We start from the raw sequence: 20,887 nt of genomic DNA on the forward strand, positions 1-20,887 counted from the left end.
CCGATCTGGCTGTAGAGTTGAGAGTACAGCTGAATACATGAAATGAGTGAATTTTAAAGTAAGCGGCAGACTTACAAATTTCAAAGGATACATTATGTAATTCTGGAGGTATTCTGCACCAAAAAAATAAATTCTGCACACAATATTTTAAAATTCTGCAAATTTTGTCAAAAACAACACTACATAAATCACACCAGTTTCAATTATTTTGGTAATTTATTTCAAAATACCTGTCAGCAAGTATGTCTGTAATAATACAGACACACACAAAAATCCCCCCCAGGAGTAGAGTTAAAGAAACCCCCTACGACAATCCAGTTCCTGTTTCTCTGCCCCTCCAGAGCCCAGCCAGGGGGCCAGACACCCACAACTCCTCCCCACCAGAGCCCAGCCAATACACCCAAACCCCTCTCCCCCAGTCACGGAATTCCCCTGGCTCAGATACCCACACACTCTCCCCCGAGTCCAGCTGCAGGGCTCCTCCTTTGCCCAGATACCCACATCCCCTCACCCCCAGAACCCAGTCACTCTCCCCCTGAGCCCAGCCACAGGGCCACCCTGGCCTAGATACCTGCACCCCCTCCTCCCCAGAGTCCTGACCCACCTACCCCCAAGAGCCCCGCTGTGGCCCCCCAGCCCAGACACCACTGGCCCCCAGAGTCCAGGAGGGAGAAACTGCCCGATGCTTTAGTCCCAGGCTTGCATGGAGTTTCCTGTGTGTCGCTGTCTCCTTCCCTCAGGGCATGCTGGCAACTGCAGCTGCCAGAAACCCTCTAGCTTCCCCCACCCAACCCCCCCAGGCAGTGTCTTCTATGTGTGAGCTGGGCTCTGGGGGGGAGGGAAGGGGTTCAGCAGCCCCTAGTGGCGGCCAGAAACACTGGAGCCTATTTCTGTGGGTGAAAGGAAATTCTGCACACACATTAATTTCTGCAAAATTCTGCATTGCGCAGTGGCACAAAATTCCCCCAGGAGTAATTATGGAGATGAGTCACAGAAATGGCTATTCCTCTGGTGGAATGGATTTTAAGTTTGCTTTGCTGCCTCAACTCCTGCCTGCTCAGAACAGGCTTGACTACATAGTTTTATCCTAGTTTTGTAATATTTGGACAGATATTACTTCCCCCTGACTTTTTTCCCTAAAGGCCATGAACAACAAGAATGAGTTCTGGAATAGCGTGGTACTCTACCAGGAATAGCGCTATACTCTTTTTGTATTCAGTTTATTCACACAAGGTTCTCTGAATGCTTAGAAGCTTTGGAGAAGAGATGGGAAAGATAGATAAATGGTTTGGTTTATCTTTGGTATAAACTTTGAATGGTGACATGTTATTTCATCATTGAGAAATACTGTACAAGAAGAGAGTCCTTCACCTAAGCTTGGATTTCACTAATCTACCTAGATGAGATGGCAACCCATGAAGAGACCGAAGGAAAATAATGCAATGAAGAAATGGTCAAACAACATAACCCCAGTGGTTCTAAAAGAGCAGCCAGGAAGTAGCAGGGTCACATTCCAATAGTGAACAGATCTGACAACCCGTTCAAGTAACATTGTACAACAAATGGGTTAAGAATGAAGTTTGCTAGAAAGGGCAATAAAACACTGAAAGCCATAAAACATTCACATTCTGCATGTGTTAATAATTTGTTAATTATGTGTACTTTACAAACTCTGTGATTCTCAATAATACTCTTTAGCTGCAATATTACAAACTTCACTTCATTATTGTGATGTCTCAATTTCTCTTTTGTGTTATTTAAAACGACCTAAAGCAAACTTCAGAGAAGAAATAGCCACTTAATGAATCTTGAGACACAATCCTGCCTCTTCTTTATCTACAGTAGGTAATTTAGTATAGGGGAAGCAGGCAAGGGTGACAAATAGGAGACATGAATATTATACACCCGAGGGCAAAAACCTTTCTTTTTACAAAACATATGAATTCTAGGATGTAAGGTTTGTGGGACAGGAACAAAAACTTATTTACCCTTATAAATCGCTCTCTCTCCAAGGCATTTTAGGTATGTAACAAGGGGATCCTAGAGTGACACTTTATTCAGGCATGTAGCACAATGCTTAAAGCCTGGACATATTTCTCATTGGATAAATGTACTAAAGCTAAATTTAGCACACTGCTTTCCCCAACATTTTTTAAAACTACATATAGTTAAGCTAACTAATTACTACAAAAATTCTAACTAAACTAATTTGGCAATCAAGGACAAGAAGATGCTGGTACTCAGACTGCTAGCACCAGCGATACAAGAAGCATTCAGGACTCTTATAAAAGGCTCCCTCCTATAAGTGCACGTGAAATGTGACATCGACACTCAATGTGCGCTCACCATACAACAGTTAAGCCGCTTTAGATTGTTCAGTGATTGCAAAGTATAGCAGACAATTCCTATAGTGAGAATCCACAGAGAAAGAAGTTTTTATATATTTTCTAAATTAGTGCACATATTAGAAAATATAATACAAGGTTGTATTCTTTTTAATATGATATTCCTTCTGGTTAAACAGTATAAGGAAAAGTTGACCTGTGTGCATGTTTAGTGTATTTGAAACAAAGCAGCACTTACCTTTGGATCTGCCAATGCATTAATGACATTTCCAAGAGCTAGCAGTGAACGGTTAATGTTGGTCCCTTCTCTAAAACGAGCTCCTTTGGAATTTGTGGCACTGGCACGTTCAGATCCTGCCAGGTCAATGAGGGACATTTTGGCAATACGTACATTTTGACTGATACTTGCTGTTTTATCTTGCTGCCTTAAATAAATCTATAAAGAAAACAAATTACAAGGATTTAAAAAAACCAAACAAAAATAATCAACCTCTCCACAAGCAATGGCTCTTATTTAAAGGACAATACAATTCTACATCATAAGGATAGTTACATAAAAATGTTTGTGCAGGTGTTTACAATGTCCTGCCTGGAGTTGTCACTCTGTACATACTGAAGTATTAAGCAGAAATTACTATTTAGGGGAGAGGGACAGAGTGAGATAATTTCAAAGATTATCTGCTCCCCTCCAATAAGTCCTAATATTGTATGCACCCCACTTTACATAGTAATAGGAAAAAATTCAAGTTTACCTGCTAAAGACACAATGCACTTTCAAATCAGTCTTGCAGACTTCAGACTAAAATGGCTTTTCTGTCTTCGAAATGTATATAATGTAAATTGTCATTTTAAATATAATGTGTCTCTTCCAAAAAGACAGAATACTTTTTAGATTCACAGTGTAGAGTCCCAAGTGCCATGGAAAAGAGTGGCTGTTCGGATCTTCAGTAAAGAGAAGTTACTGGAAAGTAACTGTAGCTCAGCAGCATTGCCTGCTCATTCACACTGTGGAAAAAACGATTGCTGACCTTTTCATAACTGTTGTCCTTCGAGATGTGTTGCTCATGTCCATTCCATTCTAGGTGTGCGCATGCGCCCACGTGCACACTCAAAGATTTTGTCTTAGTGGTATCCGTAGGGTTGGCTGTAGCATCCTCTGGAGTGCCACACTCATGTGTAGGTATAATAGGTGCTGCCAACCCTACGCTCTCGGTTCCTTCTTGCTGGTAACTCTGACAGAGGGGTAGGAGGGCGGGTAATGGAATTGACATGAGCAACACATCTCAAAGAACAGTTATGAAAAGTTAGTTAACTGTGTTTTCTTCTTTGAGTGCTTGCTCATGTCAATTCCATTCTAGGTGACTCACAAGCAGTATCCTCAGAGGTGGGCTCAGAGTTCATAGTCTAGAGGCATGCAGTACTGCTCTACTGAAGCCAACATCCTCCTGGGCCTGCTGGGTAAGTGCGTAATGGTACGTGAATGTGTGGATGGACGAGCATGTGGCCACCCTACAGATGCCCTGGATAGGCACTTGGGCTAGGAAACCTGCTGAGGAGGCTTGTGCCCTGGTTGAATGGGCAGTTACGATTGCAGGAGGTGCAACCCTTGCCTGACTGCAACAGCGAATGCAGGCAGTCATCCAAGAAGAAATTCTTTGAGCGGACACTGGACGACCTTTCGTCCTGTAGGCCACCACAACGAACAACTGCGTCAACTTGCAGAATGGTGTGGTCCTTTGAATATAGAAGGCTAGAGCTCCACAAACTGCAGGGTGTAGCTCAAAGATACTATGTCGAGCAACCAACGGTCCGAGGTCAGCTGCGACCAGGCCAATCAGAAAGGGTGCAAAGAGTTGAGGAAAGAGCAGGGGTATGGATCCTGGGAAGTGGCTGAGGCGCCATCCTTGGGTGCATACTCAAAACGCTTGCTTCTGGCCTCCTTGGCCTCTGGAAGAACCAGGCTGGGAGGAGGAATGGGAAAAAGAAGCGTGACTGTTTAAATCCTTTGTCTCTGTCCTTCTTTCTGTAGGAGCTGGACCAGAGGACACCCCAGGACCTCGAAGGAGGCGGGCAGAACAGCTTTCTAGCCTGCTGAGGGGTGTGAAGGCCCAAGAAACCAAGGTTGGCATCAGAGTCTTTAAGGCCATGGAGCCGTGAGGTCAGCTACAAAAAGAGCCCTGCTTCCTCATACAGAAGGTCCTGAAGAGTAGTCTGCATCTCCTGGGACAGCCCAGAGGATGTAACCAGGAGCTGCACCTCATGACCACCGTGGAGCTGATTACCCAAGCCGCCAAGTCTGCAGCGTACCAGGCCATCTGGAGGGCACCTCTGGTCACCGCTTTGTCAACGTCCGGCAAGGTGGCAAACTCCTGGGCTCGGTCATGTGGGAGGCCCTCCTTGAACTGGCTAATGGAGTCCCACATGTTGAAGCTATATCTGCCTAGCAGGACCAGATGGATAGACAGGCTGGCTTTCCAAATAACTAACTTCCCTGCCAAACAAGTTCAGCCCCCTGGTGTCTTTATTTTTAGCTGTGCCACTTGCCTGGCCCTTTCGTTGATGACGGACACAACCAGGGATCCCGCTGGAGGCTCGGTGTACAGATACTCTGATCCCTTTGCAGGGACACCAGTACTTCTTTTCTGCCTTCTTGGAGGAAGGTAGAATGGAAGAGGGGGTCTGCCACATAGACTTAGCAACTTTAAGGACCCCTGGGTGGACAAGCAATGAGACTTGGGCTGGTGTGGAGGAGGGCATAACATTAAAGAGGTCGTTGGACTCCTCAGCTAGCTCTTTGACCTCCAAGTTTAGGTTGGCAGCCACCCTTTTGAGCAGGGCCTGGTGCTCCTTGAAGTCGTTGGGCAGGTGGGTGGGTGGGTGAGGAAAAAGGATGTAGGCTGCTTGTTTGCGAGGGGCCCACTACCGCTTCTGGAGATGATGAAGATGACTGCACAGCAGAGGGAGGGGCAGCTTCCCTGTGCTCGTCCAGAGACAGCTGCTGGATTCAGCACCATGATCCAACACTGGTGCCGGCTATGCCGACGGCAGCTTGTCTGATGTGGCCTGATAGGAATGGTGGGAGTACGGGACCGGCGTAACAGGTACACCCCACGGGTTCCAGTACTGCCACTGAGTGGGCCATGGCCCCTGCCTCCATGCTGCAGGAGCCATGCCGGTCTCGTGGGCCTGTGGTGATTTGCCTTTTATAGACCAGGGGCTAAATTCCCTTTCAGGCTCAGACCACTGTCCTTCCGGTGACGAGGGTGGAGACATAGGTGCCCGAGTCTGCCAACTGGCCCTCGTAGGCAACAAGTAAGGAGAGGGCGATATTACAGGCATAAAAAATATTCTGCAATTCTCTAGCCTATTTTTTTGTTTCAGTTCTGGAGTTATTACAAGCATATCCATGTGTGGTTGAAAAACCATGATACTTCCTCCTCATTGTCTTTGGCCAACTTTCTTTTGATGTACTTAGCAATGGCAATGCGGTATTATCAATACCTTCATCCTGATTCAGATTCTAATATTTGAATCTGGTTATCCAAAGTCAGTGGTTCTGGTGTCTGTTCTTTCAACTGCATTTTGCAAAGTGATTCTTCATACGGTCTGCCTTTCCACCCCCTTTTCTTAGCAATTTTTGCATCCAAGATTCTTTACTATCTTCATGAATTTTCTCAAAATAGCTATGAATTTAGTCAATGGGTCTTCCACTTTTGGTCATGTTGAAATAGTCACTGTACTCACTGAGTTCAGTTGCAGCAGCTGCATTCCAGCTAGCCAGCTCAAGCAATGGATAACTGGACTGGAGAACTACTATGGCAGTTTATCTCAAGCAGAAACTTCTAAATCTGGAAATTTCCCTTGTTTGTATAACACAAAATTTTCATTGCTAAACAAAGAAGGGGAATTCCAAGGTTCAGAAATTTCTGTTTGAGGTAGCCAAAGCAATAGCATACAGCTTAAGGTTAAGGCTTTTTTGTTTTATTTAATTTCCTTTTAGTTAATTTTAAACTGACCATATTATTGCAAAACTATTATCAAATTGCTAAAGATTTTTCAGAAAGATGTAGGTGAAATAATATTTTTATTTTAAACCAACTTCTGTAGGTGAAAGAGACAAGACTTTGAGCCTGACCCCGACATGATTCCATCTAATGCTATTAAAGGACAAAAAGGAAATCATTGTCCATGCCACCTTCCTTCTACCTTCTGCTCCAGCTAATGTGGGTATATCTATGAGTATACCCTGTACGCATATTGAGGCACTGCTTGAAGAGAGTAGAGGGAAGGTGACATAGGCAACTTTTCTTTCTTTTTTGTCCTTTAAAAATGCTATTTGTAATCCTATAGCTGAGAGTAAATGAACTGTAAAAAGGAAGTAAAGGGCTTGTACATGTCAGCAACTGTGGAGTTAGCAGAGTAAAGATGTGTGTATTAATGGGGTGTGTTGGGGCACTGATGAAAGAGGGTAAAGTCAAAGTTGCTCATGCATTTGCTGGTTTTCAGATGAGTTTTGCTCAACTCTGTTCTGCAAAGGGATGACATACCATCAAGCAACCTTAACTCTGCATTGAAGTATTTTTTGCCCTAGAATTTCCTAGTTTTTTTTTTTAAAAGAGGAAAAGATATGTTGTTGATAGGAATTAGTAATCATTTAGGCAGTTGTACAGATCATTCCCCCCCACCACCCCCAAGAAGCACACTGGGCCAAGTCCCCCCCGCCCCCAAAGAAAGAAAAAAAATCCGCACACAGCAGCTGAGCCCCATCAGACCATTGGCACAACTCTCCAGTCAAGCTCCTGACCTATTCAGTGTATCTCCCCGCTCCAATCGGGTCCCTCCTCACTATTGTACCCAAGCCTCCCCACCACAAGCAGGGAACTCATCCCCTTAAATCTTCATTTCTTCATATACAAAAATGTTTCTATTGCAGAAAATTGCCATATCTGTCTCAATGGCAATCCCCTGTGACACCTTATTGAATTAAGTTTAACTGTCTTTGGGGGTCCATTGTATAAAATTAATGGTTTATGTAGTATTGTGGGCTGGGGGGGAGGGCAAAGGGGGAGATCTGACAGATATGAGACCCAGGGTTTCAAAGGAATATATTGAGCATACCAGACAAGATTAGAATTTGGAACAAAAAGTGTGACATTTCCTGGGCAATATCTTGGGGAGTGAATACAAATTCCCCATCTCAGAATATGCAAAAACCTAGCCAACTGAAGTTACACCCTGAAGAGGGGGCCTTTGTCTGCTGACCACCGGTTACATGGACACCAAGATCAAAGGCCCAAGCTGTGTAAAGGAAAGACTGAACTATTCATGGTTGTTCTGGTTCTGAATAAGACCGTAATGAACTTGTAAACATGGGGAAAAACCCTATTCTGGGTATTGAAGGACTGACACCTACCAGAGCCTAAAGTTGGGGTGACGTCTGGTACCCTTTTAAACGTGTGTGTAAGGTTCTTTTCTTGTTTAGTATGTTTTTACTGTAATGCTTTCACCTTAAGAATAAATGTAGCTGCTTATAAAGACCTGTGTGACCATTATGCTGTTCGTAGCCTGCAGAGAGAAAGCAAAGTGCATATGCTGGCCTGTTTAGGCAGTCTGGCTTGCTTGGACTATCACAGTGCAGACAGGGAACTGTGCAGTTTGGAAAAATATCAGTGAAGAGGGAGAGACACCCAAGAGAGCTGATGGCTGAGAAGCCAGGAGCCTGGAGTCTGTGCCCTAGAAGAACCATAGAAGGGAAATACAAGCTGCCCTGAACTGTGACAGCTATTACCACCCCACCTCTATAACCTGACTCACATGCAGTGCCTGGATTGAAGGACAAAGATGTTACAGTGGAATAACGTTCCTAGTGGCATTTCACTATGGTTGGAGGGTGGGATTTGTGGCAAGGCTGGTGAGAAAAATTACAAACAGGATTTCTCTTCCAAAATACTGATAGATTTATGTTTGAGAGAAACCCAATATTTGAGAAACAGAGGTGTCCAAGCTTGTAATTTTTTCTGTGCCATACAGTACACATTTTCCAGTCAGCCATGAACTATTCAATTTCCTGATTAATTTTCTTCCAACACTTTATTAATAGCTTTCATGCAGTGTTGGGGTGCACCAGAAGAGCTGGGGGTGCAATGTCTCTCAACCTCTCTTACCTCCTGTACGATCAAACCCACTCCCTATAACCCGCTTTCCTCACTGTAGGCCTGAAGCCCTCTCCTATTTTCCCACATACCCCCCTCCTCCTATGAAGCATTCCCACATCTAATCCCCCTTCCCCCAAACTACTTTGATGACATTCCCCCCAAAATGAAATTGCCATCTAGGACTCACAAATTGCAGCAGCCTCAAGACAATCAGTTCAAAGTCTTTTTGTTTTAGGTGGGGGCTTGTGTTTAATTTATCCTTAGTTATGTTAGTGACAGGGTGAGTTCACAGCCATGAAGAGGTCTGTGATTCATCCAGTCATTAGTGTCTTAGTTTTCTTAAAAAGTATTCTCAGTTTGGGTCCTCCAAAGATTTCGTGGGTGCCAGGGAATATCTATGTAAAACTCAACAGACTAAGGCCATTTTGACTTGGATCACATCAGCAATTTCATATCTAGCTCTGGGCAAAAGGCCACCTAGAAACATTTTTTAAAACTTATTTTTTCCCCAGGGCTTGTGTCACTGGAACCCCAGCTGAAACAATTCCAAATCTGGGTCACTAATCCCACCCTGAAAACTCCTGAGGCACACCCAATTTCAAAGAAATCTGACTAAGCATATTGACTTTTAGAGGATTTAGGAAAGCCCATCTTTAAACAGAGGTCATGATGCAACTTTAACAGTGTAGAAGCACTACTAAGTTATAGTGTCAATGTATCTCAAATTTACTGAGACACTTAACTGATTTAACCTTTCATGCTTAAAAATGTAGACTGGTTAAAAGACAGTCAATGCATTTTATGCCCCCTTTCAGTGCTACTTTTGACCCCAGGGTGCTCAAGGGCAACAACAGAACCCAAAGTGTTTTTTGGAAAGGACAGGAAATACTCATCACGATGATATGCCTTGTTATTTATTTCTATCTCAAAGAAAAAAAAAATCACTAGATCAGGAAATTTTAAAGAAATATTTAACACCAAGTATCAGAGGGGTAGCCGTGTTAGTCTGGATCTGTAAAAGCAGCAAAGAATCCTGTGGCACCTTATAGACTAACAGACGTTTTGCAGCATGAGCTTTCGTGGGTGAATACTTGCATCTGAAGAAGTGGGTATTCACCCACGAAAGCTCATGCTGCAAAACGTCTGTTAGTCTATAAGGTGCCACAGGATTCTTTGCTGCATTTAACACCAAGGATCTTGCTAAGCAAGTGGGAGAAACATACACATGCATAAAGCCATGAAAGGGTTAATATTTTGTCAAATGCAGTAACTTACCCTTACCTCCCTTGTTGCAGACACCATTTATCGATATTGTATAAATATTTTTATAGATCTTTCGAGTTTTTTGGTGTGCATGTTTTTTCTCATATCAGTTTCTTAAAGCATCATGGCAGCTTCAAGCTATGTTCCAAATGTATCTAAAACCTATTCCTGAGGGAACTTTATTTAAAGGATGCATTTGGGGGGGGGGGGAGGGGGGAGGAGGAAATGAACAATGCAACTTTGTTTGTATAATATATTTCACGTAAACTGTATCCCCAAATGCTGTGAACTAGATAACAGTTACAAAGTTAAAATAAGCAAACAAATTGAGAGAGAAGAACAGTAAAAATGGGCAGTATTTCTCTCCCCATACCCAAGCTAATAAAACAAGATTGCCATAGTCAGATATTAAGCTTCAGAATGGCTAACTACTTTTAAAAAAAATTATCTAAAACTCACTAGTCTCAGATATCAGCTATTAAACATGTTATATCAGCAGTTTTCAAACTGTGTGTCATGACCCCCAAGTGCCGGCATTAGATTTGCTGGGGCTTGGGGCTTTGCCCCCCCTGGGTGGTGGGGCTCAGGTGGGCTCAGACTTTGGTTCCCCCCATCCTGGGGTCAAATAGTAATTTTTGTTGTCAGAAGCGGATCGCAGAGCAATGAAGTCTGAGAATCTCGGTGCTGTATCATTTTACCTGAAAGACCGCATGGGACCGAGAAGACGAGGCATTCATATCAGTGGGGTGCTGTGTTCGATTCTTGTTTCCATAATCCAACATCTGAAGGATCTCCTCTGCACATTTAGGCTACAAAGTGTTGAGATTACACAAAAAATTAGTAATCTTTACGAGATTTAATTAGGAAACAGGCTTTACATACAGTTGATAAGTAATTAATGGTCTTAAAATTCATTCTAAGTGGAGTTACTTGAATTGCGGGGGGCGGGAAGAGAGAATGAGAGAACTCAGTAAGTCAGAGGAGAATTTTCTTTTTGAAACCAAGTCACTTAAAAGAAAGTTTATTTTTAAATTAAGAGAAAACCTTTGAATTTCTGCAACATGATATATATTTTAATAAAAAAATACATAGTAAGTTTACATACGTAGACCAGTGGCGCACAAACTTTTCCACTCGTGTCCCTCCTTACCATTAAGGGAATTTGTCCACCCCCCTCCATTACTGCACAGCCAAAGCTTTCTCAGCAGTAGAACTTCTGCTGAAGGCAGAGTTGGGGGTGGAATAGGATAGAAGAGGAGCTGGCATGAGGGCATTGTGCTCCTTCCACACCCCCTGTGGAGGCTAGCCTGGGCTCCACCTTACCTGACCCAAAACATTCCTCTGTGCCTCTTCCTAAGGGGGCAGGCCCCACAGTTTGCGCACCAGTGATATAGACAACTCTTTATAAGCTTATTACAAAACACAGAACTACATTATAGAAAGTTACAGCTGCAAAGCTAACCTCTCAAAAGTTAGGAAGTGCCAGAATTAAGGCTTCCCATGTAACCTTAATTCCACCCCTTTCTGCGTATGTATTGTAATAAGGTCTTTAATTACAGGATCACATACTACTTTTTTCAGAGGATCTCACCTCATTCATGGTGGAGTTGACAGTGCTCAAGAAATGAATCAAGGTTGCATTTAAATAAATCAGGTTAACGAGGCTGTTGTCTGTAGGATCCATGACTCATTTGCTGCAGAAACTGGAAGGTGTTTAGTGAACAAGGGAGAGGGCTGCAGGAAGAGAAAGGACCACCCTTTGGTTTGAATGTCACCCTGAAAACTGTATTCAATCCCTGCATCTGCCACAAAGGTCCTATGTGATGCTGGGCAAGTCACTTAAACGAAACTTTTCACAAATAACCATTCAATGTTCCTCATTTTCTGGGTGTTCTGACTTGAGATACCGGGGGGAGATTTAGAGAAGTGCTGAGCAACCACAGCAGCAACTGAAGTCAGTGAGCTGTGCTCTGAACAGAAAGTGCTATACGCTTTTGGAATGGAAGGGAGGGGAAATCAGACCATAGGAATCTCAAATTATCCATCCTAAATTAGCATATACTTTTGATGTTGAAGCATCTATGCCTCAGTTCCCAATACATAAAAAGAGAATATGCCATTTTAATGTATCTTCACAATTCTCCTGTGAGGTAATGTCTATGAAACACTCAGATACTATAGTGAGTTGAGTGTCATAGAAAAGCCCATGAGGAAATTAATTCTGCAGTCAAAGCATGGTCTGAACAGTGTGCAATGAACAAGGCCCGAGGCCATACACTGAAGGACGAGAACAAAACAAAATATTGATTAGCTGCTCACTCAGTCAACATCCATCCATTTAAATGAACAAGGCAGGGGTCCTGCGGAAAAGTACGTGATCACATAAAGACAATCATAATACATATGCACAACAACAACGTACTAACGTTGCAAGGGAAATCTTATTAGCATTCTTTAAATTTAATTTTTGGTATGCAATTTCTTAAACAACAGAAATTCCATTAAGTGCAACCATATTGACTCTCCCATGAGTAATCAGTAGGTTAGAATGTTTAGATCCACAGCTCAGACCTCTGCTAGTTGCATCAACAGAATACCTGATAGAAATATAGAAGAACCTCTGAGTTACAAAACACCAGAGTTACGAACTGACCGGTCAACCACATGCCTTGTTTGGAACCAGAAGTACGTAATCATATAGCAGCACAGATGAAAAAAAGCAAATACAGTACTGTGTTAAATGTAAACTACTAAAAAAAAAATTAAAGGAAAGTTTAAAAAAAAGATTTGACAGGGTAGACAGACTGTTTCTGTGCTTGTTTCATTTAAATTAAGATGGCTACAAGCAGCATTCTTCTTCTGCATAATACCGGTACAGATTTGAAACTTTAGTAAGGAATTGTCTACACTGGCACTTTACAGCACTGCAACATGAAAAAAACACCCCCTAAGCACTGCAAATTTCAGCTCCCAGCGCTGGTAGCTAGTCCCCTCATGGGGGTATTTTTTTTAATAGCGCTGGGAGAGCGACTACACAGCCACATTAAAACACTTTAATGTTGCTTGTGAAGACATGCCCTTAGTCATATTCAGAGTTACCAACATTTCAAAGTTACAACCTCCATTTCCGAGGTGTTTGTAACTCTGAGGTTCGACGGTGGTAGGTTGTCATCCTCTGTGTAGGTTAGCCATGAGAGGGAGATGAGGAACACATTTTGCCAATGGCTTTCACAGCTATTTGCGGACAGCAGAGAAATGAGACTCAGAAACCCTGGATTCTATTCCAGCCTCTGAGGGGAAGGCTCTTGAGTAGTCACATACCCTTCCCCCCCCAGCGCTACACATCATCCCTGACCCTTTCAGTTCCTGACTCTACCAGTTTATTTCATCCCAGCCACCCCTAATCCTGTCCAGCCCTAAACCCAGCTCCTTACCCCTCAGAGCTGTATGTAGGCTGTGTTCTCCTAATCCCCCACATTGGTTGGGTCCAGCAGGAGGAACACAGAGCAGATTAGAAGCAGTCGCTTTGCTCTTAGTTCTTGTGCCTGACACCACAGCAATCCCACGGAGGAGTAATTGCAGGGAAAAATCCTGCTCAGTCCCTGAACCCCCTAGACTGAAGCATATTTCACTACAAATGCAACCTTAAGAGAATTTAGCTGTCAAACTCTAACACCTTCTGAGCCTGTGAAAACAGATTTTCAGAGGGTCATAATCTGTTCAAATCTGGCCAAGTTTTCACAGGGATGGTAGAAGACACATCCCAGGCACCAGGAAGACCCCCCATGCCAAATTTCAAGCCCCTGCTCCAAAGCACAGATGTGCTAGAGCAGGGGTCGGCAACCTTTCAGAAGTGGTGTGCGGAGTCTTCATTTATTCACTCTGATTTAAGGTTTCGCGTGCCGGTAATACATTTTAACGTTTTTAGAAGGTCTCTTTCTATAAGTCTATAATATATAACTAAACTATTGTTGTACATAAAGTAAATAAGGTATTTAAAAATGTTTAAGAAGCTTCATTTAAAATTAAATTAAAATGCAGAGCCCCCGGACCAGTGGCCAGGACCTGGGCAGCGTGAGTGCCACTGAAAATCAGCTTGTGTGCCGCCTTCGGCATGCGTGCCATAGGTTGCCTACCCCTGTGCTAGAGCTTCTCGGTGAAACAGCTAGAGTTTAACATACTGTCCCTTAACCTCAATCTGAAGAACAGCTAAACCATTTTTGATAAAGTTTTCAAAAATAATTCAGCCTCTGGCAGATACCCAACATGGAAAATTTCAGCCTAGATGGTTAAAGTGTGGCAAAGTTATAAGCAACTGAAAAAGCATCTAATAAGTGTCAGGGAACACTGAGTGTAAGCATGGCTAGCTGTGCCACCTGTAATAATTGTAACCTGTTGGTTAAAGTAGGATAGAAGGTGTCAGAACTCTTCAGTTTTATTCCTGGCTCTGCAAGCATTTCATCAGCCTTGCTTACATTATAAAATATTGATGTGTTAGCTATCAAGTGGTCTCCCCAATACAATGGTAACACCTTGCGTTCATACATAAAAATGTTCCCAGCAATGCAAAGGCAATGCTGTCATTGTGAGACTAGTCTTAAATGAAGCAAACAAACAAAACTTCACTGCTGCATTTCCTGTGTGAACAGAGATTACTTGTGTAAAAGCTTCCAACTGTGCAGAGTCCTCTCATTCTACCCCAAGAAGTGACCAGTGAACTTTAGATGGCCTTTCTGCACTCTCACACACAGGGTTCAGGTTAACTGAAATATTCTAGAAGCCCTTTCAAAATTATCCAGAAAACACTGCTTCAGGCTCTGCTGGGAACTCTGATTGGGAGACAGTGATACTGCAACAATGAAGAAGAATGCACAGCAAAGCTACAGTGAACATGAAACCAAAAACACCATGGGGAACAGATAGCACCACTAATAGTTACACTAAGTGAACTAGTGAAACAGCACCACCAGTTCAATTATCTAGCATACAAAGAGTCATTGTACAATTAGAGGGCTTGGCTACACTTGCGAGTTACAGCGCATTAAAGGAGCCCCGGTTGCACTACCTCACTACTCGTCCACACTGGCAAGGCGCATAGCGCGCTCAGACTCCAGGGCTACAGCGCTCCTGGTACTCCACCTCGGCGAGTAGAATAATGTTTGCTGCGCCCCAGCGTTAGTGTGAACAAGGTGTTGCATTACTGCGCTCTGATGAGCCTCTGGAAATGTCCCATAATCCCCTTAAGCCAAGTGGCCATTCTTGTCATTGTTTTGGATATGCCCTTTGAAAGCTCTGTTTGACAGCCGGCATGCTTATCTGCTCTGAGACAAAGCAACCATTACTGTGGAATGCTGTGTGTGAGATAGAGGAGCAGGGGGAGGGGGGAAGAGGGGGAGGTCTGCTGCTGTCTGGACTTACAAGACAGCATGCTGACATGCTCTCAGCCCCCCCCACCCCAAAACCCACTCTCTCTCTCCCCACAACACACACTCTGTCACACTTACCCCCCCCCCACCTTTGAAAAGCATATAGCAGCCACTTGCATGCTGGGATAGCTACCACAATGCACTGTTCTCTGTGACTGTTGAAAGAGCTGCTAATGTGGCCACGCAAGTGTGCGGGCAGCTGTCAGTGTGGACAGACTACAGCGCTTTCCCTATTGTGCTGCACGAAGGCTGGTTTAACTCAAAGCGCTCTACATCTGCAAGTGTAGCCATGCCCCAAGCAATTTGCTTAGTCTTCAAGTCTGTAAAAAGGAAAGAGCTTCACCACAACATCAGAGGAGTTATGTGTCTTAGGCCTGGTCTAACCTACAAAGTTCTCAAGGTAGCTTACATTGACCTAGTTGTGCATGTGTCTACACTTACATTTGTCTCCCACTGATGTAAGTACTCTGTCCCTGTAATGAGGCAACATCACCTCCTGGTGCAGCGTGAGTGTAGACACTGTTACTTATATCAACGTTAATAGACCACCAACAGCTGTCCCACAATGCCGAACACTGACTTCTTTGGTCATAATCTCAGTTACCCATGGTTCATAGACACCAGAAGGCCTCCTTCCCCTTTAAAGGCACTTCAAAAATTTGCAGGGCTTTTCCTTATTCTCCAGCTTGGCAAGCATACCTAGCAGCACTCCATTGTTACATGCAACTGCCTGGCTGACCATGACAGCTACACACTCCGTCTTGAGTAGACAGGAGAGAGTGGATCTCTTGGGCCAGTGGAGAGAAGAGGCTGTGCAAGCACAGCTATGGACCAGACGTAGAAATGTGGACATCTATGAGAAAATTGTGTGCAAGTCAGATGCAGAAATATGATAGAGACCAGAAGCACTGCTGCGTGAAAGCAAAAGAACTGCACTAGGCATATCAGAATGCCAACAGTTGATCCAGTTCCAAGCACAGATATGCTGCTTTTACAAAGAACTGAATGTCACACTTGGCAGAGATCCCACCACCACCCTGCACAACACTGTGGATACCTCCATAGAGCCCAAGCCACAGGCTCCTGGCGTGAACAGTGAGGAGGAGGATGGGGGTGGGCAGGGATCCAGCTACGTAGCGAGCCAGGACCTGTTTGAGACTCCATTGCAGTCCAGACCAGTCCGTCCTAGCAGTCCAGCATGGGTGAGCCCGATGCAGGGGATTGAACCTTAGATACATGTGTAATTGTATTTCCCATTCAAATGATGTACTGATGTCACACCCAACTAAACAGGACACAGCTATCAACTTTTCATTAAATTTACTCAGATGAGATAGCAGTACAATAGAGAGTTATCTGGTTTTCATTTCCCTGTAGAGACAGGCAATGGGGAGGGCCAAATGGATTAGTTTGTTTATGTCCCTTGAATCCTCCTGAGATCTCAATGAAAAATGTCATGGAGTTACTGTGCAGATCTTCTTCTGGCCATGGGGGTGGGGGAGTGAGGTGTTCCCTGGGAGGTCCCCTCCCCTCGCAGAACACCTGTGTCAGATGATAAAGGAGGAAAAAGAAGAAAGACTCAGGATGACGTTCAGTAAGATTCTGCAAGTGAGTGCTGCATCAGACAGTGAGCAAAGAGCATGGAGGGTCAATATTGTAGACAGCCTGGAAAAGGAAAAAGATGACAAGAGAAAGGCCCAGGAGTCGTGGCAGGAAAAGGAGAGGGAGGTGTACCAGGACATAATGGGACTTCTTTGGCACCAAACAGATGCTACAGACTCTTGTTGACCTAGAGGTTTAACAATCATGGGCTTGCCTTTCTTTGTAGTCCATGGAGAATTCCAGTATAGCAACTCTCTACATCCCTCCTCAACATTCCATGTGGCATCGGGGGCTGCATCCCTACTCCTACCACTCCACCCTGGGGATCACCAGGGACAACCACAGCTTCACGTACACTGACCTGTGAAAGCCACAGTTTTGTTATGTGCAAGTGAAATGTACATGAATATTTTCTCCTTGTTAAGTTCTGTTCCATTCATATATTACGGTTTTAATGTATTTGCTTTTAAATTGAAGAGTTTTCTTTGCACTGATTTTGTTCCTGAATAAAATTCCATTATTTGGAAAATAATTCATGGTTCCCAACATATGCTGCAGAATGCCTAGCAATTCTAAGAGCACCCACTTACTTGTTACTATACAGTGAGACAACTCATAGGATCAGTGACAAAAGTGTATAATGATAAATGTACAGCAAATATCACAAAATTAATAGGTCTGCTAAGTGTCATTCACTTAAGTGTCATCAAGCACCACACAATTCATAATAGGCCCCAATACACCTCAAAACATTACAGTGGCTCACTGTTAAAGTGCTCTTTCAAAGCCTGTTTGAGCCATATAGCTCCATATGGAGGTCTTCTAATACCTTGCATCTGGCTGTTCAAACTCAGCACACAGGCACTCCACCGTAGCAACTTTTCCCCCTTTGCTTGACAGATATTATGCAGAACACAGCCGGCAGCTATAACCATTGGGATGTTTTTCTACTGAGGTCCAATCTTGTGAGTAAAAGCCAGTGTGTTCCTTTAATTTACTAAAAGCTTATTCGTCATTATTCACCTGCTGAGCCAGTAGTTGAATCTTTTGTTGGTGTCAAGGTGGCCAGTGTACAGCCTCATGAGCCAGGGAAGTAAGTGGGAGGCTGGGTCCTCCAGGATCACTATGCCATTTCAATATCACCAATGGTAATCTGCTTGTCAGGAAAGGGAGTCCCTCCTTGTAACTTTCTGAACAGTCCTGTGTTCTTAAAGATAGGATCATCATGCACCATCCATGACCAGCCAACATTGATGAAGCATCCCCAGTAATACCTCAATGCTTGCATAACCATGGAAAAATAGCCATTTCTGTTGATGTTGTCTGTGGCAAGGTAGTCTGGTGCCAAAATGCTATTGTTCCATTGCAGTTCAGGAATCCCATTGCTGCAAATCAATCCACTATGTTCTGCCTGTTGCTAAGAGTCACAATCCTGCATAGCTGCAGATTAATGGCCCTGCACACTTTCATGACAACAGCCCCCACAATGGATTTTCCAAATGACTGGTAGCAATCTAGAATGGCAAGGTTCCACAATGTGACCACCACTCACTTTTCGTTAGTGCAACTCTCATTCTGGTGTCCCTGCATTAAGGACTGAGGTGAGCTTGGCACACATATGTAGGAATGTGACCTTGTGCATCCAAAAGTAATGCAGCTACTGCTCATTATCACAAGCCTGCATTACAATGCGATCCCACCAGTCAGTGCTTGTTTCTCGAGCCTAGAAGCAGCACTCCTCTATCTGCAGCTGCTCTGTGAACTCCACCAGCAACTTTGAACTGGTTCTTGCTATGTCCCACAGCAATCTGTCCCCCAATAAGTGGTTGTATTCCCTGCTGATTCAACTCTGCAAATACTGGAGGATTGTGTGTCCTGTGCTTGCAACACTTACAACGACGGAGCCTGTGCAGCTCTGCACTATGCTTCTGTCAGAGATGGCAGATAGCAAGGGGGACCATGTGGGTTCATTGCATTTTTTTTTTTTTTTTTTTAAAGATGCAAAAAATATAGGATACAGCTGACATTATGGGATGAAGACAATTATATGCTAGGAAGCTGACCCTTTGCACCCAATCACCCCTGTGCAACTTGTTTCTGCTCCACCACGCATTGCCCAAACTTCCCAAAACAGTATGCAATCAGCTAGCACACTCCATACCTGTAGTGCAACGCACGGTGCACTGACACAAGTGGCAAGTATGCATGGTTCCTTGCATTGGCGCTAAGTATATGGCTTGTGCACATGATTACTAAATATGGCAGCTTTATGCAGATGTTGCTCTCATTGACCAAGGTTTGTAGTGTTAACATGGCCTTAAAATGAGTGACCTTCAGAGGATAGTGTTATGCAAGATAAAGTATTATTTACATACCTGATGTAATGTTAATCCTTGAACTACCACCCCTTTCTGAGTATCTTCACGGACAGCCAGTGGTCCTGAATTTACTAGCAGGTCACGGATCTGTTCATTGTAGACCTCCAGAGAAATTAAAAAGCCACTTTAAAAATTAAATCCTATTGTGCTTGAGATTTAACAAGAATAATTTTGGTCCAATTTCATGTATTCCTGTTTGTTCAAACTAAAACAAGCTTAATTCTGTAGGAGAAAAATTTTAGCCAACTCTCCCCAGGATTAATGCTCGTCTTCAGAGTATAATTTATCAGTTAAATTGGTAAGTGTTGCAAATTATATCGGGACATCATGGTTTGCTAAAATTCAATGAGGTATGTACACATTTGTTCAAGTCTTATTTCTTATTCTAAGGGGTTACATTAGGCTTCAGGATCTATAACCCTTACCACAATCTTAATGTGGAATCCTCTTTGCTATTGTTTATGAAAGTAGCCCTCTCCCAAATGCACTGGAAAAAGCAACAGTGAAAGGGACACAATCTTGTCACTGGTTGGTGAAAAGGTGGAGTTTGATGGGGAGTTTTATGTAGCGGCAACATACGCAAACCTTTTTTTGCCAGTGAAGCACTTGGGTAGAATGCAGACACGTTTATGTCTAATACAGAAACACTGGAGCACATCTGTACTGATCCTACACGTTTTCTCTGTGCTCTAGCTGGAGTTGAAAGATCATATGGTTTTCATTTGTTACAGCTGCTGCTGCTGCTCCTCCTCCTGACAGCAATGAGAGAGCAATGTGCAAGAGTAGCATTGTGATACAGAGAAGGGGTCAAGTACAACCAACAACGGAAGGAGGTGGTAGTAGATAACTTATTCTACAAGCCACTGGCAAAGCAGCTTCAGTTGAAATGCCCTTATCTTCAAATAGCTGTTTTCTCAATTCCACCAGAGAAAACCTTTTAATTTATGCACTACTGTAGCAACCCCAAACAAACAACTTGAAAAAAAGTCTCATAACTGAAAAGGGGAAAAACTGAGTCTGAATTACAGTCAAGTGATTCCACACTATTCATAGGCATTTCAGTTGTGCTCCGCCCTGCAGTTATCAGGGAACTCAAGGATATTTTGTTGCACATTATGTGCGTGTATAATTATAATTTGGAAAATACTGATGATCACTGGAGTATCCAACGAAATTTTTAGAAGAAATTGTTCTTACTGGGCAGCATCCTATTTTAAGATTTACCCTAAAAACATCTCCAAATCGTTGAGTACAGTTCTGCTCCATTTTTATTAGGACATCTCTTTTAAGCGCCCAGTTTGTGTCACTCCGTAATAGTTGCTTCAGACAGTTTCACTGTATTTTATATATGAAAATATTCTTTATTGATAGCAATACACAGAATATAGCTGTTAGCTTACCTCTAGATATGAAACTGCAATAGTACACAGTTTCTCTTCTTTTATTTGATCCATGCAATTGTAAAGGTCCATCATGGTTAGATACATCACTCCGGGTTCTTTAGGTGAGCCCAGCATCGTGTAGGTCTTTCCTGCTCCTGTTGCGCCATATGCAAGCACTGAATTTTCAGAAAGATTAGTTTAAGTATGAGTACCATATCATTACACCAATTATGAAATCTACTATAATCCCAATATTAATTTCTTACAAAATAGGTCTTCTCCTGTGTCTGTAGAAAGAGAGATAAAATAAAAAGTGAATCTCCTGCCTCTGACTGC

The 20,887-nt window shown here is 43.3% G+C and overlaps 1 protein-coding gene across 2 annotated transcripts in view; it reads right to left on the reverse strand.

The window, feature by feature from the left end:
• Positions 1-20,887, reverse strand: part of KIF18A (kinesin family member 18A) — a 116,727-nt gene that overhangs the window by 90,203 nt on the left and 5,637 nt on the right. Inside the window, exons 3-6 of one of the 2 annotated variants that reach the window (XM_045016278.1) lie at positions 20,570-20,727; positions 19,167-19,271; positions 10,462-10,572; positions 2,584-2,781 (exon numbers count right to left, since the gene is read on the reverse strand). In XM_045016278.1, the coding sequence (XP_044872213.1) occupies positions 2,584-2,781; positions 10,462-10,572; positions 19,167-19,271; positions 20,570-20,727 (572 nt within the window). Of the gene's footprint in view, positions 1-2,583; positions 2,782-10,461; positions 10,573-11,354; positions 11,498-19,166; positions 19,272-20,569; positions 20,728-20,887 lie in introns of those variants that run through there. The other variant, XM_045016279.1, reaches the window with a different exon arrangement.

Source organism: Mauremys mutica, chromosome 4 (genome assembly GCF_020497125.1).
Source record: "Mauremys mutica isolate MM-2020 ecotype Southern chromosome 4, ASM2049712v1, whole genome shotgun sequence".
In the NCBI taxonomy this organism is placed as follows: domain Eukaryota; kingdom Metazoa; phylum Chordata; order Testudines; family Geoemydidae; genus Mauremys; species Mauremys mutica.